Source organism: Desmodus rotundus, chromosome 5, assembly GCF_022682495.2.
Source record: "Desmodus rotundus isolate HL8 chromosome 5, HLdesRot8A.1, whole genome shotgun sequence".
NCBI lineage: Eukaryota > Metazoa > Chordata > Mammalia > Chiroptera > Phyllostomidae > Desmodus > Desmodus rotundus.
Window position 1 is genome coordinate 23,246,853 of NC_071391.1, and position 22,342 is coordinate 23,269,194.

The window sequence follows — 22,342 nt, forward strand, 5'->3', positions numbered from 1 at the left end:
AGCCCTGGCTGATGTGGCTCAGTGGATTGAGTGCCAGCCTGTAAACCAAAGGGTCAGTGGTTCGATTCCTAGTCAGAGCACATGCCTGGGTTGTGGACCAGGTCCCCAGTGAGGGGTGTGTAGGAGTCAACCCCACATTGATGTTTCTCTCACTTTCTTTCTCCCACCCTTCCCCCTCTCTAAAAATTAAATAAATAAAATCTTTAAAAAATTTATATATCATATTTATACTTTTTTAAAGGATATCATCATTTCATTTCAACATATGCAGCAGTTACTCCAGCAACAGACTCAAGTTAATACTGAAATGGAAGCAGAATTGAAGGTGCAAAGAGAAAATAATCAGGTTATATTTATATTATATTTTAAAGTGTATTTTCTTTTACACTCATCTGTCTCACTTTACCTGAGATCATTTTGAATTTTAAGGATAAGATATGGACTCCTTCATCAGCTTGTTGTCAGTGTCTTAAGTAATGAGCAGACTTTTAAACATTTAAGTCACTAGTTAAATAATCAAGTATATCAAGCATCTGATTTAATTTTGTAGCAGATCGAATGGGATTTTTTTCTTTGTCTTAGAATTGTGGCCAAGATCAAAAGTGAAAATAAAAGATGACAAGTATCACCATATTCTAAGGAAGGAAACAGTGAGCTCCCAGAGATTGGGACAGATCCCTCTTTATGGAAATGTGATAGGACTGGCCCTATTACCTCAACACTCACCCATCATCTTCTTTCCAGTATACATAAGAAAATGGTTGAGGAGGAAGAAGTTATGGTCACTGATGTTTGGGAGTGAGGGTTCAGTAAGTTTATGTGGAAGAACTTGACATATATTTCTTGGGGTTTGGAAGTGTACCAAGAATTTATGGAATAATGCTCAGTTATGGTCTAGAAATTTCAAAAAGGAGAATTTTTGGAGTAATCAGTGCCATTAGGGCTTGAATTGTATTGTGCTTGTTCCAATACTGTATGTACCTGGAAGGATGCAGAAGAGAGAACTTGAGTGGTACTTGGCTCCCCAGGAAGGATCATAGAAGTTAGTGGAAGGGCAGGAACTTCCCTGTGTGCTACAGGGCCAAAGGATGGGATGTCCAACTCAGGAGAAGGAGCTGTTCCTGTGGAACATGTGGGACATGTTCCACAGGGGTGGCCAGTAGAAGGTATTTATGTCCTCCTAAAGGGATTCTTGGTAATAAAGGGTAATGCTGAACATTTCCCGAAAAAACTACAGTTATCTCCTGTGTAAAGACCACCATCAGCAGAGGCCAAGAGCAGCCTCATGGGTATGTAACCAGTACAGTTACACAGGGACCTATTCTCAGAAGGGCTTTGTGCTTCAGGCTTAATGTTCTGTGGTTACTGTCTTGAAATTTTTATAAATTTTGATCTTTGATTTTATGTCTGTAAAGTAAGTCTGATGATGCACTGGGGGCTTGGCACCTCCAGGCGTTCTCCTGTCTCCCACTGCCTCCCAGGACCAGTTCCTGGCTGCTGACTCTCCCACCTTTTGGTGCCCTGGGCCCTGCCTGGTCTCACCCTCCTTGCTCCTGTCTTACGACTGCTGTGGTGCCTGGCTCACATTGGTGAGGCCTGTATTCTACTGTTGCCCTTTACCCCTGGTGGAGGCCCAGATGCAGCAGGGAGGGTCTGAGTGGAGTGCACGTTCCCTGCAGCACCCTCTGTCCTGAGTTGGCAGTACCTTGGCACATTAGGTGGGTGTTTTGACAGGTACATCTCTTCTTGGCGGTTGCAGTCTCTTAGGGTTACCCATCTGCCGTGGGTTGGGGCAGAGGGCCCATGGGATGGGGAGATTGACTTCCCCATACCCAGTCAGGACATAGAACATGGGTCCAACGACTTGCAGGAGATAGATCCAAATACATGGTGGATCATATGCATGGCCTTAGGCATCTGTGAGGATCTGCATTTGCCCTGTGAGTATCCTCCTGCCCGGAGGACCATGAAATTAAATAGGAAATTAAAAGCCCTGTGACAGGTTGACAGGGAGAGAGAGAAAGAGAGGAACAAAGAGAGTGAGGGACCATAAAGAAAGAAAAAAGTTTTGTAGTTTAATATCTTTAATAGCACTTTTTTCCTGTCTTTTTTTATTTTGTTTTGCACTGGGCCTCACAGATTATGTTGAGTTCATCATTGAATGGGACCAAACCTAACCTGAACAATGCAAGACTTACCTCTTCACCATTGATGTTCTATGACTGGTCGTGCAAAGAGTTTTGCCTTATTTCTCTTGCCTACACCCAATTCTATAGGAGTTAGACCTAGAAGAGGGAGAGGGAAGAGGTGTACTTGACTCAAACCTCTTTCTCCTCTTAACCTCTTCACCTACTCCAATAAAAGACTAGTAAAAATCATTTCTCTGAAGGTCCAGTTATAAGTAAGTATCCCCCGATTCCCACCTCCTCTACCCACCCTACACATGGATAACTGGAACTATCTCTCTGACATGTTGAACCTTCTTCCAAGAAACATATGATACAACTTACCTACATTCTTTGTGAGTGGCATATCAGGATTGTTTCCTAATCCCTTTAAAGCAGCTGAAACATCGACTTACAGGATGAACTAAATACTAGAGATTAGTTAGTGCAATTATCATTTCATGATGAACTAGAGATCCAGAAAGTATAAGCCATGTAGTTCAAGGCCTCATAATTAGTGACAAAACCAGGAGTAGATATTTGTCCTGATGCTATTCCAGCACTGTTTCTATATTACATTGCTGGTATTTTTCATAGACTTATGAGAGCTGCCACTTTGGTTAGATCAGTTATATGAAAACCACAACTTTTAAATTGCCCTTCACGAGCTCTAAATCCAATGTTTATGTATCGTTGGATTCTACAGAGCATATAGTAGTCATAGACATATACATAGTCCTATGTTTCTTTGAGTTAATGACAACTGTAACTATGGTTCCCAGGTCTTTTAATTATACTACTAGTATCTTAGATCCAAATGCCTCTCTCTTTAATTAACACCATTATTACCTGAGCCTTGATAGTATATAGAGAAGCTAGGTTTCATACAGTAAAATTTCAAAGTATTGGCAAGAATGGGATAGAACTGTAACCTTGTTTATAAGTAAGGAAAGAAAAAACATACCATTTATCATCACTTTCACTTTATAAAAGAGAACATTTTAACACTAACACTATACTAAGGATAAAATCTCAGGAAAAAGGACAGTCTGTTACAAGAAAAGACACTTGACCTTTTTTTGACATGTTTTGCCATGGACTGGAGAAATTCTGTCATGGATCAGTGCCTGTTTGCAGACTGGTGTTGGAGAACCACTGATATATAGTGTAACAAAATACTAATGTAGAACTGTTGAGGATTAAGCTGCATAGATACTGCAAGTGTTTTCTTGAGCATTCTAATTCCACCTGTACTAAAAGGGATCATTACTCTTCATAATGGTCAACTGTTTTTCAGGGCTCTGCAGTCATGCTATCATCTGTCTTATTTTTATAGTACAATTTGGAGCACAGAGAACTAAATTCTCATGATGGAGAATATTTTCTGCTGTAATTTAATTATAGTTTAGTCCAGATGTAAGTATAACTATACTGTTATAGTGTTAACAAGAATAATTTACTTAGTTTGCTCCTATAGCCATAGTATTTTAACCAGGATAATTTACACAGTTTTTGGTATATTAAAGTATTAACAGATAGTTTTATTTTGACTTTCTACAATATCCATTTTTTTTCAGCTAGGGTTTTTACATTATTAATTCATGTGCAAATAATACCAAATAATTTCCTGATAGAGCATACATTCCATGAGAACAGTAAATTTTCACTAACATATCCTGAAGAAATATCTGGCACATAGTAGGAGCTCATTAAATTTTATTAAATTAACGAATGATTAACAATAAGTAAATTCAGACTGTTTGCAAGTTCAGGTTTTGCCAGGTTAGGGCTTCTAGTTAAACATTGAATTGAACCCACACATTCACTTCTATTTCCTTCTGAAACTGCAATAAAATGACAATAATAAATCCACAAGGACAAGAAAATAGGGAGTGGAAACAGTAAAGTTTTATTAAAAAGTTTTAAAAGTGAAAACCAGATGGAAAATTAGTAATTTACTTAGTAAATGAGAGAAAGTAGAAATCCAAGTCAAAGATGCAGAGATGGTCAGAAGTTGCATGTGCCTCTAGAAATAGGGTGCATGACGGAAGCCAAAAACCGGGTCTTTTCAAGAAGCTATTGCACCTCCATTTCTCCTCCCTACCCTGCACGCATAAGCACTGCCTCTCCTGCTTGGAAGAAGACTGACGTTGGAGAGACGAGACTGGGGAGATCCAGTGGTGTGCTGGAGACAGCTGCGCCAGAGAGAGCCTTTTGCTAGAGCTTTTGTCATTTTGTGAGCTGGTAGTTACATGAGAGCGAGCTTCCAATCCACCATCGTGGGAATATTTAACACTAATGAAGTTGGCAAATGCAGCAAACCAGGTTTTGTTTTGTTTTTTGAGTGCCAATTTATTAGCATATTCCTGATAGTATATTGAAAACAGGGTGGAAAGACTAGGTACTGAATTTGTGATCCCCCCGAGCCCAGTTTCCCCATTTAGAGGGCAGTGAACCTTATAACTTCAGTCAAGAGCATTGAAGATTCCTTTCTGGGTGAACTAGCCTGCTCACGAGAAAAGACTATTGCCACGGCCCTTAAGCTTTCCCAGTGGAATAGCGCTGCCAGATGAACCTGTAGTGACGACCACCATTTTCCAAAACTTGGAACCAGATTTTTAACACTTCATTCTTAACTATGAACAGGCAGTTAAGGATCACTGGACATTTGAAGAGAGTCTCCAATGTGAAAAATAGACAAAACAAACAGGATAATGAAAAACACTTGGAGAAACTAATATATTCATATAAGAGAAATACATTTTTTAACTCACAAAACAAGAATTAGGAGTCTTTAAAAAGAAACATTCATAGAAGAAAAGAGAACCCTTAAATATATTAGCAGACATAAAATATACGGTGGAGAGGTTGGAAGATAATATTCAGATGGTCTTCCAGAAAGTAGAACCAAAAGACAAAAAGATGGAAAATAGCAGAGAAAGGAAATTAGGGGCTAAGTCTTAAAGTCTGGTGATTTTAGAAATAACAGAGAAAATGGAAGAAGAGGAAGTGACCAAAGAAATAATATAAGAAAGTAACCCAGAACTGAACAATTTGAGTTTGTTTTGCCCAACACCAATGAATATCATTATGAAATTTCTTACTACACTTAAAGAGAAAATTCTAAAACTGTAGGGAAAACAGCAGGGCACATACTAAGGATTCAGAATGAGAGGGGCAACACGATGGCTTCAGACCTCTCACTGTCGAGACTTCGGGGTGGAAGATAATAGGACCAGGACTTCAGAGGTCGGGACGCTGATTTCCAAAGCAGGGTTGAACCATATTCAGGAAAGTGAAAGTATTGGTTGAATAAAGATATTTTCAGACAGGCAGGGCCTCAAAAATGTACTATTTATGACTCCTTTATCATGAAGTAATAGAAAATTTGCTTTACCAAGACAATGGAATAAACCAGGAAAGAGGAAGCCATGTGGTGTAGGAAACAGGAGACTCACCACAGGGGATAGAAGGAAATCCTCAGAAATAACCTGATCAGTGTAGCGGACCGAAAGAACAATAGGTCCAAATTGTAATGGAAGGTTGGAATGTCTCCAGAAAATGGAAACTGAGAGAATACCTGATACACGCAGGGTTTTTTTTAGTTGGGGCTTTGGGTAGGGACAGGAAATGATTTACATGTCTAATACACCGTTTTAGGAATATAATGCTCTTGATCGTTTATTGTTAGTAAGAGACTGGTATATTCTCTCAAAGCTCCTCTAAACTTTGATTTGTATATTCTAAAATAATCTTAGCAATATAGATAGTATAAAATATTATTTATTAGAATGTTAAAGTACTAAGTACCTATTAAATATACATTATTGTAAATATTTAGAAATCACCCTATTATTATGAGGTAAACCTGTAAATTAAGAGGAAAATATGACTTCTATAAATACATTTACATTATCCTAAAGTACAGGCAATCAAAATAGGTATTCATTGAGGAGCTAGAGGAGAATCTTCATGTTAAAATTGTAAAATGCTTTTTATTAGATGTTTCCATAATTCTGCATAATTATGTCTGCATGTCAACATTTTAGATAAAATTGAGAACTCTATATAGATGGAACACTACGAAGCCTTTAAAATGAGATAGACCTATACAGAATGACATGGAAAGAAGAAAGACATATTTATTATTCATTTTTAAAAAACGGGTTGCAGAATAACAATATATATGGCATTTTCTCATCTGTATTTAAAAATATTCTTTATGCTTATAGACAATTTCTGGAAGGATACACAAGAAACTGCTGGACTGGTTACCTCTGGGGAGGAAAACTGGAAAACCGATAGAGGAAAACTTTACCTTTTTTTTCCTTTGTGTGGCTTGAAATGGTTACCCTGAATGTACATAGCTTTAATAATGATGAACAAATGAAAACTTAAATATTCCAGGTGTATTGGACATGTCGCTAGAGTTCTATTTGTCTTTTTTACGGAGGTTCACTTGGATTATCAGCAGACGTTAGAGAAACCTAATAATATTAGTGACACTGATGTTAACAGCTTTAAAACCTGTGTCTCAGAGCACACTGAGTAGTGATTTTACTCTCTAAAGGTTGTTTTGGGGGAGAGAGGGCAGTGTGATGGTGTTTATATTACGCTAATTTATGAAGTGATAAGTTAATATTGAAGCTCTACTAAAAAGTGTTAATTTGAAATTAAAAAGTAAAATTGTATTTAAGGATTTTCTAGTCAGTTAATTTCTAAAATAAACAGATATGGAAAAATGTTCTGTGGCAGTTAAAAATTTTTAGTAGGGTTATGCTGGATTATGCTACATTTCATATTTTTCAGTGCTGTACTTTATATTACTTTTTCAGTACATTAAAACTTATGCAGTGAAACTGAATAATGGCAATGTTTTTATACCCTTTTATAGCCATTTCTTTTTCATAACCTCCCCCTATTTCCTGTTAACTAAACTATAAGTACCTTTCTGTTAATTTATGAAAATTATTGTTGAGATAGCACATTATCACTGATCTGTATGGCACTTTCAGGATGTTAGAAGCAAAGGTCCAAGCAACATAAAACACATCAAAATTCATTAATGTGGTATTGATTATTTTTTGGATAATTAATTTTATTGCAGACCCTTGAAAGAGATAATGAGCTGCAAAGGGAGAAGGTAAAAGAAAATGAAGAAAAGTTCCTTAACCTTCAAAATGAGCATGAGAAAGCACTAAGAACTTGGAAAAAGCACGTAGGTTTATTAAATATTAAAATATTAAAATGTTTGGAATAGTTGTAGACATTTAAAATAACTGTTAAATGCAAAGAAAATACTGCAAAAATAATCTAGGCATAAAGTCAGAACATTTTTCTCTTGAACTTATCTTTCCAAGAAGTGAATGCTCTTTAAAAGCTAAGTTGAATAAATTTTCTATACTGCTTTTATGCATGAAAAACCATATGCATGTGTGTATAATTTGAATGGTTCCCCATATGTGACAAAGAAAAATTAATTTACATTTTCATAAAACCATTGATAGTATTGTAGTAAGTGATTAAAGAATTATATGGGTATTATCGTTAGCTGATTATTTAGCTTCCCTCAGTTTTTTTGAGATGTATTAAAGCTGTGTTCAGAACATGTGTACAGTACTTGAGTTCTGTAGTGTTGGCGTTTTACCATAAAAGTTGATGCTATAAACATGGCTGTTTTCTTGAACCATATCTTTGATACTAAATTTCAATTTTAGTGAAGTAGTTAATGAAACTATAAAGTGATATAAACTAACATGAAATATGAAGGTTCACTTTAAAAACTGGTAAACCCCAAAATAGATTATTCCATTTTAATATCTATTTTCATTGCCTTTCAGTTCTTTTATAAGAATTAACACAATAGGAAGCCAGTGTGAGTTTATGACATCTATATTTTGGGAATGTAAGATTATAGTAATGTAAGATTTAGACTGTTATAATAACTACTGTATACTATATTCTAATACTATGCTAATATATTTTATATTAATATACTGTATATCTAAATATCAACTTGATAAAAATTTTCTGTAGATGATTTTAGTATAAATTATGTAGTAACTCTTGATTTTTCAATTTCTTGCAGCTAACATATTCTCTTGTATTTGAGAGATGACATTTTCACTGATTAATTTGATAAGCTTTCCTTAAGTCTCAAAAAATATTTTGTAATTAGTTATATCAGAATATTAAAAAATCCTTAATAATCTCTGTACTAGTAAAGTTTATCATTAGGCACCAAGCATAGTAATATTCATTTTAGCTTCTGCTAATCCACATTGCATCCCAACACTTGGGGAAATTCCTAATGTTTAAAAGACCATGGAATTGGAACTGTCAGGATAAAGAAAAACTATAACATGGAAAAAAGAATATAAAAAATATACCAACCACGTATGCCAAGAAAATATTAGCTGAGCTAAGAAAATTAAACATACGTTTTTCCTGATGAGACCACAACCATGCCTCTTCCTCAAGAAAAAGTCAATTAAATTAAGAAAAATCAACATTCAGATTCACTGGTGAGGCCTCAATCTTAAAATTTGGGTAAAATTGGTTTTGTTTTAGGATTTTTAGCTTCTATAATCATTTCACTTCCATATGCTTTAGTATGAAACAGCAAATAGATAAATTTTTATTTTATTTTATTTTATTTTTATTTATTTACTTTTAGACAGAGGGGAAGGGAGGGAGAAAGAGAGGGAGAGAAACTTCAATGTGTGGTTGCCTCTCATGTGCCCCCTACTAGGGGACCTGGCCTACAACCCAGGCATGTGCTCTGACTGGGAATCGAACTGGTGACCCTTTGGTTCACAGGCCGGTGCTCAATCTGCTGAGCCAGACCAGCCAGGGCAAATAGATAAATTTTTAAAAGCTGCTTTGGTTCTAATAAAAGTCTTCCTGAATGGAAGGTCAACTCTGTTCTTTATTTGTATTCCTATGTAAGTTTTTTCACTATTCTTGAGTGTATTGCTACTGAGATTGGATCAATGTGGGTTGAAAAAAACAAAAGATACAAAAATAAGATGGAATCATACAAACAGTTATTTAAAAATACTGTACAAACAAAACAGTGAATATTAGGTGTATATTTAAATTTCATTGAAATATAAAGAATAGTGTTAATGTGCATCTGTTTTCATTTGACTACTTTTATATACAGTGGGTATGTACAGGCCAAAAGAATAAATTAGGATGTTCACAAATTATTAAGGGAAGGGGGGCAGGTCACAAAAGGAATTGATTTCATAGCGTTTGTTGGGCACCTATGATGTGTTAGGCACTATTCTAACTAGGTACTGGATTTTCAAAGATGCCTAAAATACAAAGAATAGTAAAGAGCTTATACTCTCAAAGGGACTGATAACTATGAAACTAACTACAACAGTGCTTTTAGTAGTAGTAACAAATCACTGTGAAAGCACAAAATAAAGCATGTCACTTAGGTAGGTCGGAGAAAGTTTTAGTGAAAAGATGACAATAGGGTTTGGCCCTGAGAGATGAATAGGGTTTCACCAGGCCATAGGTGCTCATTTCCTACATTCCCTGTTCCATTTAAGGAAGGGAAAAATGTAGGCATGAGACTGCATTTTCAGGGGCGAGAGTCTGGTCTGGAATGTGATATTGAGTATAGACTGAGAGTGCCTTCTGAAAGGTTCCTTACTAAGGAAGTTGAATTTTATTTTATAAATAATGGGGGAAAACCATTGAGAATTTTAAAGAAAAGTTACATAGATCTCTATTTTAGAAAAATAACTCCTATAACAGTATGGTGTATGGCTTTATGGAGAGAGACCAACAAGAATATTGCAAATAATCTAGCCATGAGCCGATGAGGCTGCAATTAGGGCGGTAGTAGTGAGGAGAGCGAGCAAGAGAGCATTCTGGAAGTAGAACTGGTAGGGTTAATGACATTTTACATGTAATGAGTTTTAGAAGGGGAAAGGAGTCAAGTATGTCTCTGAGGTTAGTGTAACTAGTAGAATGATAATGTCACTAACTGATACAGGGAGTGTGACAGAAGCAATTTGGTGGGTAAAAAGAATGAATTTAACTTGGGGACTATTGAACTTATGGTGCCTGCAGGACACCTAGCTTGAAATGCATACCATGCATTTGAAAATGTGAACTTAATCATAGGAGAGAGGTTGGGAGATGAGATATAGATTGAAGAGTTACTACCATAAAGATGAAACTTGAAGCCATAAGTATTATCATCTATGGAAGGAGGGGAAGTCTTGAAGGCTAAACAAGAAAGCACTGTGGGGAATGCCAACATTTTTTTAGTAGGGCGTGTGTGCACAGGCACGCAGGAGAGGGCGGTCTGATAGGAACAGTGAGAAAGCGGGGAGGATGGAGAGAGGGTGGTACCATGAATGTGAAGAAAAGAGGCCTTTTGAAGAATGAGTAGTTAACACATCATGCTACAGAGCTGTTAAAAGGATAAAAAATGGAGAAAAGTCTTTTTTGCTAACTTGCAGGTGATAACTGACAAAAAAAATCATTAGAACAATGTGGGTAGAAGTCAGGTTGTTGAGTGATGGGAGGTTAGAATTTGACAGTAGCAAGTGTGGACTTCAGGAATTGAGAGACAGAATTGGGTCAAGAAAAAACATTAGGATCGTGAGAAGAGCCTATTTGTGGGCTGAGGAGAACTTGCTGGTATAGCAGGAAAGATAAGAGACTGGGCAGGGGAGATGACTGCTAGAGCTAAACCCTAAGGGAGATAGGAGAGGGGGGATAAAGGACACATGGAGAGTTGAGCCTCTCACCTAGCAGAGGTAGATTGAAAGATGTTTAAAAATAGATAAAATGAATGGAAAATAATAGGTGACCTCATGTCTGTTGGACTCTATAACAAGTATTATATGCATTTATGGAATTTTTGGTAGTTTCAAACCTTATCTCACATTTGAGGTCCCCATGAAAGAATGAATACTCCCCCCAAGAAAAAGATTATGAAATTTTATATCCAGTGAAAGCCCTGTCTGTAGATGTAAATACAGTCTGAAGAGTCAGTTACTACTGTACTACTCAGTGGTCAGTACTATTCATCTAGTTGAATTAAAGTCTATGTATCAAATATGCAACAAGAAAATCAAATTTAAAAAAGCAATGAATGTATAACATTTATAGAATTTTTTTAAATTTAAATTTTATTTTTAGACAGAGGGGAAGGTAGGGAGAAAGAGAGGGAGAGAAACATCAACCATGTGTGGTTGCCTCTCGCATGTCCCCTACTGGGGACCTGCCCTGCAACCCAGCATGTGCCCTGACTGGGAATCAAACCAGCGACCCTGTGGTTTGCAGGCCGGTGCACAATCCACTGAGCCACACCAGCCAGGGCAACATTTATAGAATTTTTATGATTAAAAATAAATTTTCATTTGTAACAAGAGGTGGCTTAATGTAGTAGTTAAGAGCACAACTCCTACATTTACCTTTGGATTTGAGTCCTGACTTCCACCTTAAAGCCACCTGATCTTGGGCAAGTTACTTTATGTCTGGGAGCCTCACATGTAATTTTTCGCATGTAAATTGAGGATAGACAATACCTCGTAGGGTTTTCATGAGTATGAAATTGTTAATATTGAGTGCTCAGCATAGTTCAAAAAATGGTAGCTCTTAATATTAGAACTTTGGAATTATTTTCATTTTTTACTATTTCCCAAAGCTTGTGTTAATAAAGTATTTGTACACAGATCCCTTTTATGTATATGCTCATTTTGATTACATTTTATATTAGGTTGAAGAACTTAATGGAGAAATTAATGAGATTAAAAATGAGTTATCTTCACTTAAAGAAACTCATGTTAAGTTACAAGAACATTACAATGAATCGTGTGATCAGAAGTTTGAGGAAGACAATAAGTTTCAGGTAAAATCCAAATATATTGGGGGTACAAAGAAATTAGGACAAGGGTTCCCTTTTCTCCACATCCTTCTCAACATGTTATTTGTTGACTTTTTGATAATAACCATTCTGATTAGTTCGTATTGATTTGCATTTTCCTGATGATTAGTGATGAGCATTCTTTCATGTGTGTTGGCCACGTTTGTCTTTTCTGGAGGAGTATCTCATGCCCTCTGCCCGTTTTTTTATCCAATTATTTTATTATTGAGTTTCATGAGTTCCTTATATATTTTGGATGCCAACCCCTTATTACATGTATCATTTGTGAATATATTCTTCAGTTCAGTAGGTGTTTTGTTGTTGTTGTTGTTGTTGTTTTTTGGTTGGTTTCCTTTGCTGTACAGCTTTTTGGTCTGATGAAGTCCCATTGGTTTGTTTTTGCTTTTGTTTCCTTTGTTCCAGGGGACATCCAAAAAATATTACTGATTTAGATAGGTTATAACCTTTCTTCTAGTTCTGTGGTTCTTCGGTCAGTCAGCTCACGTTCATCACCTTGTCTAAAACCCTTCAATGACTTTTCATTGTCTTCTGGTGGCTGGAATTCCTTAGCAAGTTGTTTAGGCTCTCAGGCCTAGCTTACCTCAAACCGTAATTTCTTTGTTCTTCAGCATCTAAGCTTTAGCTGAGGAAAACCACAAGCAGTTCTTTGGACTGTGTAGTCTTGCTTGCTTTTATGTAGCTGTATATGCCATTTGTTCTCCCTGGAGTGTCTCCTTATTCCTGTCTCTTAAAGTTGCCTGGTATTTTTTTTACCGTTTTCCCCATTGGACTGGGAAGTTTTTGAGAAGCTGGATTGTGTTTTTGGTCATCGTTGTATCTTAAACCCTCATGCAGTGCTTCCATGTATCACGTGCTCAGTAGACAGGGGAATAAAAGGATGCTGAACTGATTCACTATTTTAAAGACACATAAAAATGGCAAACACTCAAAACAATTTGCCAGCCATGACTGCCTTGCTTTTAATAAAGGAGTGGTTCTATTATTACATATAATGTGTGGTATAATAATGTGGAGTGCATGTTTGAAAATATCTAAAGATTTCTATTTTGTTTAAATATGGTAGATTATATATTGGGTTGGCCAAGAAGTTGGGGTTTTTTCCCCCTATAAAAGACACATTTTTCATTTTCACCAGTAACTTTATTGATTTGGGTATTTGAGTATGTCAGCTATCTTTCATGTGGTATAATGTTGCTTGTTCTCAGTGAATGTCTTGATTTGATTGCTGTCAACTTTAACTGGTCTACCTGACTATGGAGCATGGTCCAGCGAGAAATTTCCAGCATGAAACTTCACAAACCACTTCGACACGTTCAATCAGTTCCCGCACCTTCTGCACGTTTCAGTTGCATTTTTACCATTCTTGAAATAATAAGCATAATATGCCAAAAATGTTGCTTATTTTATCTTCAATATTAAAGGGCTACACAAAATTCACCAATTTTGATGTTTTTTTTTTAAATGCACACTGATATAACAGCCATCACAATATAATCTAACAAAATTGTTTTGAATGAAGTTAAAGACAACTAAGTGCTACTAAAGCCATCTTAACGAAAAAAGCCAAGTGAACTTTTTGGCCAACCCAATATACAGAATGAACTGAAAGTGATCTTATTACAAATAATATATTAAATTTAGTTAAAAATTCATTTGGCTTTCAAATAGAAACTGCTGAATGGTTGAACTGAAACACACATGCCACTTTTATTGGTGCAATTTGTTTAAATGTTTTATACTTTTTAATAATTTGTTTTTACATTTAAGGAATCTTTTCCATTTTACACTAGACTCTTCCAGAAGTAAATACCAAAGACAGTAAAATGACAATAGGGAAATCACAAAACATCATACGGAAATATAATTCTGGGCAAGAAATAAGGGAAGAAAATACTGGGAATTTTTGTCTTAATACTGAATATAGAGAAAGGGAAGAAAAGAAAGAAGGCCCACTTATAGAAGACATCATTATAGAAGGTAATCTAAGATTATATTGATATTTTCTAATTTGTATATCAAGCTTTGTAGGGGAATATCAATTACAGTCTTTGCTTTCAAGATAGCTGTAGTGTAGTTGGAGAAATACTTTATTTGTATATGTCTTAACAAATCAGGCTTTGAGTCAATATTATTTACAGTCAGTATTTTTTGGGGAAAAATACATTTCTGCCTTTCCTTCTTATCACCCCTTTGCTTTTTGCATCTGGTTTCTGCCTTCACTGCTTTGCCGAGAATGTCTTATGGGCTAACGGTAACCTTCTGATGACCAGACCTAGAGTACGTTTCTTCATTCAAACGACCTTTTTGTAACCACTAGAATAATTTACTAGTTTGTCCAGTTTGAAAAAGAGTTGTTTACTGATGGTTTGAAGGTGTTCAAACTAGGCTGAACTACCACTTGGTGGAGATGTTGTAGAGAGAACTGGACTAAAAAAGCCCTACAAGTGCCCTGAACTTTATATTCCAGATTATTGTAACCAGACTGAAATTTTGAAATCTCGGGAACCCGGATGAAACAAATTAAGTAGATATTCTGTACACTTGGCCAAAAGTGTTCCAAAATTTAAAAATGTTTACAAGGTGAATAAAAAAAAAAGTGATGATAGTGTTGAAGAAAGCAGCTAGCAATTTCTTGGATCTCAGTAGTAATAGAAATTAAGAGTATAACCTGTTAGGATAATTTGATTTTTATCGAATCAGCCGTGTGTTTATATGAACATGCGCTATATGCCCAAAGGGAAGTAAGAGACTAGAGAAATCAAAACCATTTTGTAATACCCTCAACTTGTCCCATTTTAAACCAAAAGTATTTTTGCTTTTTTAGTGTGTAATATAAAAATTTACTGTGTTCTCATCATGACAGATTCACAGCATACTGACAAAATCTCCAAGAATGAAATTGACACAACTGTACCTCCAGATGAAAATCAGAGTGAAATCTCCCTAAGCAAAATCCTCTGCATAGAAAAAGAATCGATTAGTCAAGGGCAAACTTTGAATGTTACGGACTTTAGAAAATCAGTTAATACAGAAACTAAAGACAAGGTGGGCTTGGAAAAAGACAGTGGATGTACAGAATTTAAATCACCAAATAACTCGTTTTTAGAGGCAGATAGATCCATAGAAACAGGGAACATTCACCTAGAAAGAGCTGAAGTAGATGTTCACCATGCAGATTTACATCTGGAGGCTGAAAATCACAGAACATCATTTAACAGCATCTTAAATGATGTGGCTCACAGTACAAATCATACAAAAGATGTTTCTGAACAACAGTTTAGGTTGCTTCCAGGAACTCAACAAAATGCCGCAGACAAGGAAATTCCAAATAGTGACCAAACCAAAACAGATTTGGATTCATCTCTGGATGTAAAAAAGAAATACAGTTTACATGATTCAAGTAATGTTATCTTAGATGATAAACAGTGTAAAACGGAGCAAATACAATTGTTAAATAAAAAAAGTGAGTGCAGCACATTACCATTTAAACAAACTTCAGATGTTCAGCAAGGCTGTACTGGTACTTCGGAGAAACCGGAACTAACTATTCCCCTTGACACTGCCATCAACCACCCCATTCATTCTGCTGTTTTCAGTGATAACTTGAAAGTACTTTTTAAGGATTCAGATAAAAATGGTACTATTATGCCTACGTTGGTGAAATCCAACTCAAGCCCTGGGGAAAGAGCTGTATGTAAACTGACTGATACACAAAACAGTCAATTTAAGAACTGTGTGGGATATTTAGAAAACAGTGCGAACATTTCCCATCTTCAAGGTAACAATGAGAATATACATGCTTCACCAACCAAAGACAGGAAAACTGCTGTTCACACGAAAACTTCCACAGAAATACAGTTTTCCAATAAAGAGAGTCACGTTGATGGCGATCAGACAACTGAAGCCACAAAAAACGACCTTTCCCTGTTTGTGGATGTTATTGAAAGACAGCATAGTCTGCTAAATAATACTGAGAAAACAGAGTCATTAAATGACATTGTTTCTGGAAGAATTTACAGTGAAGGACAGCTGGAAGAATCATGTCCATTTCACATACAGCCATCTGGAGATTTAGTAAACAGAAGTGGCAGGTTAGCCTTTGATCTTTTAACTTCAGATAAAAAAACTGAGAAAACTCCAGTATATGTGAATTTTTTAGACCCCAGTCCTTGGTCAAAAGTAAATCAAGCTGAAAGTCAAACAGTGAGCACTTTAACTTCTAGCCTTCCTTTGTTGCTGAAGGAGAGACCAATAGGTCCATCAGAAGACGAAAAGATTGTCTCGATGACACTTTGTAAAAATGTGTGTGTGGATGATGTCAGCAAGGAAATTGGGCCAGGTAAGAAAATGTTTTCTTTTAAAAGTTGTTACTTCTACTTAGTATTTTTGTTAAAAATTCACCAGATTGTGTTTAAAATGAAAACATATATATTAGTATTTATTTTTTGCCTAAACTTATAAAGGTTTTATGTAAATGAAAGGGGATTTCTTTTCACTTAAATCTGAACCAGTATTATCAACATGTACTGAGGTACAACTGCATTGTGGAAATTGAAAAAAATTCATCAAGGAACTGAAAATAACAAAAGCCACAGGTTCAGGTGACTAATTTTAAATTGGGAACAGCGACCTAATCTGTCTTTACTTTTTAGAGCAAATGCAGTGTTGATAAAGCTTCTTCCAGTGTGCATGTTTCTTTAAATATACCCACATACCCCCCTTCCTTCCCTCAGAACCACATTTTGTCGCTTTCTTCCTCCAGTTTTCTACTGTTCCTTTATTTTTCTATTTTATCTATCCCTTCACCAACATCACAAATCCAGCTCTTTTGTTTTATGATATTGAGGTATGGCATGAATACATTTCATATCATTGCTATTTGTCACTTGAAACACTTTAAATTGAACCCCTACTTATGTACCTATATTAATGCACTCAAATGCTGACTATTTCATTGACTGTTCTGTTCTTTAAAGCCACCACATGAAATAACAATGTGGAAGTTTTGCTTTAAAAATGCACCATAATAAAAAAAAAATAGGGGAAAAGGTAAATGGATGGAAGACGTATGATTTAATATTGATGGTTATGAAGCTGGGTAATGGGTACATTGAGATTCCTACTCTCTACTTCGGTGTACTTGAAATTTTTCATACTAAAAATATATATATTTTGTATAGGTGCTGTATAAATGTTAACGTGGAGATAACAATAAGCAATAGTTTAAGTATGATCATGAGGAAAACGTTTACTTTGCCAATAGCAGCCTCATATTCAAAGTTGTTCAGGTTAAGACAGTCTTCGATTTTGAGGGACTTTGTTTAATAATATGCATGGAGACCCACTAAAAGCGATGCAGATCACCAGGAAAGCTTTGTATGGCCCTCAGACTAACAGGCTTCTGTTAAAAGAGAAAATTTTAAATTCAAAAACCCAACAACTGGAAACTAAAAGTGTAAGTACTTCTTGCTTTCTTCATGAATGGCTAAGTAATGTAGGAAAAAAATAGGAAACACCAAAAACACTGTAAAACCTCATTTCACAAACTCTTATTTTCCTAATAAAATGTATTCAGATTCCATTAATTTTGCCTGTCAAATGCTGTGGTTAGTCAAGTACTATTAGTCCAGGGTCTGGTCTGATGCTTTCTCACAGGTCTTTCTTCTAAATTAAACCTCAATAATGTAAATAGTAAGAATGGGAGATATCTAAACTTCCATAAAAATTCAACTTGTAAAGTACTCAGACTCATAAAACATCCTCATAAATATCTTGTAACCTTCAAAGTAGACATGTTTCTCCAAGTTACTTTCATCTATTTATTAAATACTAGACAGCCCTTTGTTGGGCAGCCTACTTGTGGCCAATTTCTTTTACTCTGAATTGTAAGATGTTCACTATATAAATGTTTACATGTATAGGCAATGTAGTTACTGGGGAATAAGGATAGCATTTTGTTTTATAAGATATACCATTTCACTTGTTTTAATGTGAAATCAGGTTTTAGAAAGTAGCAATAAAAAAAACTCTGAAATGAAATGCCTAATGTAAGAGGCAAAGTCTGTGAAAACTATAAAAAGTTCAAAGTAAAAAGAAAATAGAAATTGTTACTTTTAAAATACAAAAGCATAGAATCAGAGAAAAACAAGTTCAGCCACTAAAATGGGTGCCTAGAGAATAAAATTCAGTTGTTGCCATTTCCTCTTTGTCAAGCAGATACTACCAGCATTAACAGAGTTGCTGACACTTTGAATAACTCCACTATCCATCCAGGTCCCAAGGGAGAGACCAGTGAAGAGAGGAATGCAACTGCAGAGACTTTTTATGATTCCTCTTTTCCCACAGAACATGTAAGTCAATTAAAAATATTGCCAAGCAGACCTTAGTGAGCTAATTCTACAGATATGTGTAGAACCGTATGCATCTGGATGCTTTAAGACCCAACTGATCTCCAAAATAATATCAAGAGGGCAGCATGGCACCATTTTTCACAATTAAGGTTGATGGAAAACAGCAGGAAAAAGTCACAGTGTATAAATCACATAGATATAATCCAGCCTGTTCGGGGAAGGAAAGCGTGAGGTAGTGTATTATGTATTTCTACATCTTAGTCACCTCAGTTTAGGAATAGTGGCATTTGTACATTTACTTAAAGTTCACTAGTTTGAGCATTTAAAAGTTTATTCTAATTTAAGATGCCTTAAATAATCAGTTAATAAATTCAAATACTTAATAGTGCTAATGTAATTTACATTTTAGGAAAATGTTTTGAAGGAAAAAGTTTAAATTATTTCAATTGGAACACAGGAGAAAGGACCAAATACCCATAAATACATGGTATCAAGTACGGATGTAAATATTAAGCAAAGAATTTGTAGAGATTATATGGCTCCGGAGTCTCTCTTGCCATATGAAAAGCAACTAACTACAGCTGACTGGTTTTTTGGTAACATTTATTGTTTTTAATCTCAGTGTGTAAAACTTCAGTGCAAGAAAGCCTATGTTGTTTAAAGTACAAAAAACAGACAATTATAGGTATAACTGCTAAAAGATAACCTAAAAAGTTTAGGAAAGATCTTTAAAAATTGTATAGTGAGATTTTTAAGTTAGTATATTGTTTTAAATTGTACAGATGCACATTAAACAACTTCTCTTTAGCACATGTAAGATGAAAATTACAGCACTAACAAAGCCCTAACAAAAAAGTTCTAAAAAATTTTTTATTTTTATTTTAGAGGGGAAGGGGGTGGGAAAGAGGGAGAGAAACATTGATAAGAGAAACACCAATTGGCTGCTGCTTATATGAGCTCCAGTGGGGACTGAACCTGCAACCCAGGCTGGTGCCTGGATCAGATTCAAACTGGCGACCTTCCCGCTTTGCAGGATTATGCCCAACAAACAGCCACACCGGTCAGAGAAACATATAAAAGCTTTTAACAATATATTTCATTCTCCTTTTTAAATATGAGACACACCCACTGAGATAGCGTACTTCTTCTGGGAGGGTTAAAACTAAAATCAGGTCCTCCTTTTTTCACCACTGCACTCAGAAGTATTTTTTTTCAACTTGGTGTATACAAGTATTTTTAAAATATGGTAACTAAAGCCCAGTAAATCTGGCATTAGAAAATCCCTGGCCAACTGGCTCAGTGGCCAAATGCAGACCTGCCTCATTTTAGTAAGAATGGTTTTATTAGAGCACAACCACACCCATTCCGTAACCTGTTGTCAGTGGCTACTTTTGTGTTACAATGACAATGAAGCTGTCATGAGGAAGGCCCTTGGTCCACAACCCCAAAAATATTTACTTGGGGCTCTTTACAGAAAAACTTTGCCAACCTTTGTTCTAAATGAAGACAAATGAATTTTATGCAGACTTATAGCAAGAAAGGGAATAAAAGTTCTTTATATATTTCAACATTTTAATGTACACTCACCACTAAACCTGTATAATTTTAGGTAGGTCTCATGAGCTAGTTCACCTTTTTGTTCTTGGAGGGGGTTAGGTTGGTAGCCTGCTGCAATCTTGATCATACCCAGGAATGAGGATGGGAAAGAGGGGCCAAAAGTAAGCCAAGAAAGCCACTCAGTTTATACACCCAGCTTGGTTCATTTAAGTTAAATTTTAAAATGCAACCTGAGGACTAGTACGAGATCTTCTGAGTCAGGCAGAAAAAGGTTAGGAGGTGATTTTAGAAGATAGGAAACAAAGGAGCAAAAATATGTGGCAGCATGTTTAGAATTAGAATTATTGCTTGTAAGCCACAAAACCCCAGTTAAACTAAATAGGACAAGTTTTGTTAAATATAAAACTTTAATCTACATTAATTACATCATTTCTCCCTACAGCCAGTCCCTGCTTCTGCCCCTCCCACCAAGCTGGTAGTTCAGGGGAAGAAACTAAAGCAGTTATGTGTAAATGTCTCCTTCCTTTTCATCAAGATAAAAAGTGAAAGAGTTGGGATTTTTGAAAATGGGGGAATTGGTACTTGATGTCAAATGCACCAAAATGCATCAGGCATTTTGATGGCAAAACAGGACCATTAAATCATAGGTCACCAATCATTTAACTTCAAAATCAGTAGCAACCTAGATTTGGATTTGATACATTTCTACATATCAATACTGCATGGATGACTTGAAAATCATTTTGGCTCTGTACGCTAAATGGAGTGTGCTGAACCCACTTATACGCCAGCCATTATCAGAAATATACACTTATGCATATTTTTACCCATCACCAGTTACTCTTTACAGTAGCATTTTGTAACTGAAAGGGGCTGATGAGAAAACTGAGGCCCACAAGTTAAATGACTTGCCCAGGCTCTTGGCAGTCCTTCCTAATACTTGTTTTTCTTTCTGAGAACAATGCCTTGTGTATTGTTTTTTCTCCCCTCTCTTCCCAAGTCTTTAAAAAATAAATAAAATCTTTTAAAAAAAGACAGTGTTATGAACATGCCACTTTTACCAATGCAATTGGAAAAGATTTAATGTAAAGCAATATTCAAAGATCTTCAAAGATTTATGAACAAATGATTTTCATCATAGCTTAATTTATACCAATAAATGTTTTCCAACAACTTAACTGCCCAACAATATATCAAATTATGGAACATGGAATATAATGGAGCCATGCTTTTTTTTTTTTTTTTTTAAGATTTTATTTGTGAGGGAAATGGTGGAAGAAAGGGGGAGAAACATCAAAGAGGGAGAGAAATAAATATCTATCTGGTTGCCTCTTGTACATACTCCACGCTCCAAACGGAACTGAACCCACAACCTGTGCGCGTGCCCCAACCAGGAATCAAACCGGCAACCCACTCTGTGGGACCGTGCCCAGCCAACTGAGCCATACGTGCCAGGGCAAAGCCGTGCCCTTAACAGACTTTTAATACAGGGAAATGCCAAGAATATTTTTTGACACAAGAAAAATATATGATTCAGATTTTTTTTAAGTCTATATATACAGAAATGACCCGAATACATCAAAATGTTTAATGGTGGTTGGAATCTTGGGTAATTTTAATATAATTCTTATCCTGTTCCCTATTTCTAAAATCTAACACTCCCTTTTAACAGGGGGTTTTATCTGGTAACATGAGAACGCCATCAATGATTTTTTTCAAGAAATTACCTCAAATTTATTTGGTAGGGATAAATTGAAACAAATATTCAACCAGGAGAGTTAAATTACCACATATCCATAAAAGGGAATATTTTGCAGCCACTTACAATAGTTTGTGAGAAATTTTAATCACCTAGGAAACAGCTCAGGGGGAAAAACAAAGATATAAAATTCTAGAGAGAATGATCAATGATACTAAAAATAGAAAAAAAAAAAAAGACTAGCAGCAAACAGACCAAAATGTCGACAGGTCTCTCTGGATAGTGAATTACTACTGACTTTAGTTACTTTATACTTTCCTCTATTTTCTAAATTTCCAATATTTTATTATCAGAAAAAAACATTAAAACAAAACATTTTTAGCACAGAATTATAAATAAGTATGATCCAATATGGTGCTTTGGAAACATACCAACTTCCAAATACTGCATTGCTCCGTTTCTCCAAAAATGGTGCTGTGAAGCATGAGAAGAAACATGAAGTAAAAGGCAGTTTTTATGTGGTAGTTTACTTCTGTTAGCATTTTCAGTTTTCCCCTTGTTTTGATAGAAGATACAAAACATAGACATGTTTGGGAAGGGAAGGGAGTTGAAGACAAAACAGATTTTTATCTCCCTGTTTTAAATATCTTTTCTT

At 35.6% G+C, this 22,342-nt stretch overlaps 1 protein-coding gene across 1 annotated transcript in view; it reads left to right on the forward strand.

The window, feature by feature from the left end:
* Positions 1 to 18,469, forward strand: part of CCDC73 (coiled-coil domain containing 73) — a 69,344-nt gene extending 50,875 nt beyond the window's left edge. The window contains exons 12-17 of the mRNA XM_024558846.3: positions 242 to 346; positions 7,273 to 7,383; positions 11,914 to 12,045; positions 13,872 to 14,058; positions 14,945 to 16,420; positions 18,298 to 18,469. Coding sequence (XP_024414614.2) covers positions 242 to 346; positions 7,273 to 7,383; positions 11,914 to 12,045; positions 13,872 to 14,058; positions 14,945 to 16,420; positions 18,298 to 18,467 — 2,181 coding nt within the window. The 3' untranslated portion in view covers positions 18,468 to 18,469. The remainder of the gene's footprint in view (positions 1 to 241; positions 347 to 7,272; positions 7,384 to 11,913; positions 12,046 to 13,871; positions 14,059 to 14,944; positions 16,421 to 18,297) is intronic.
* The last annotated feature ends 3,873 nt before the right edge of the window (positions 18,470 to 22,342 follow it).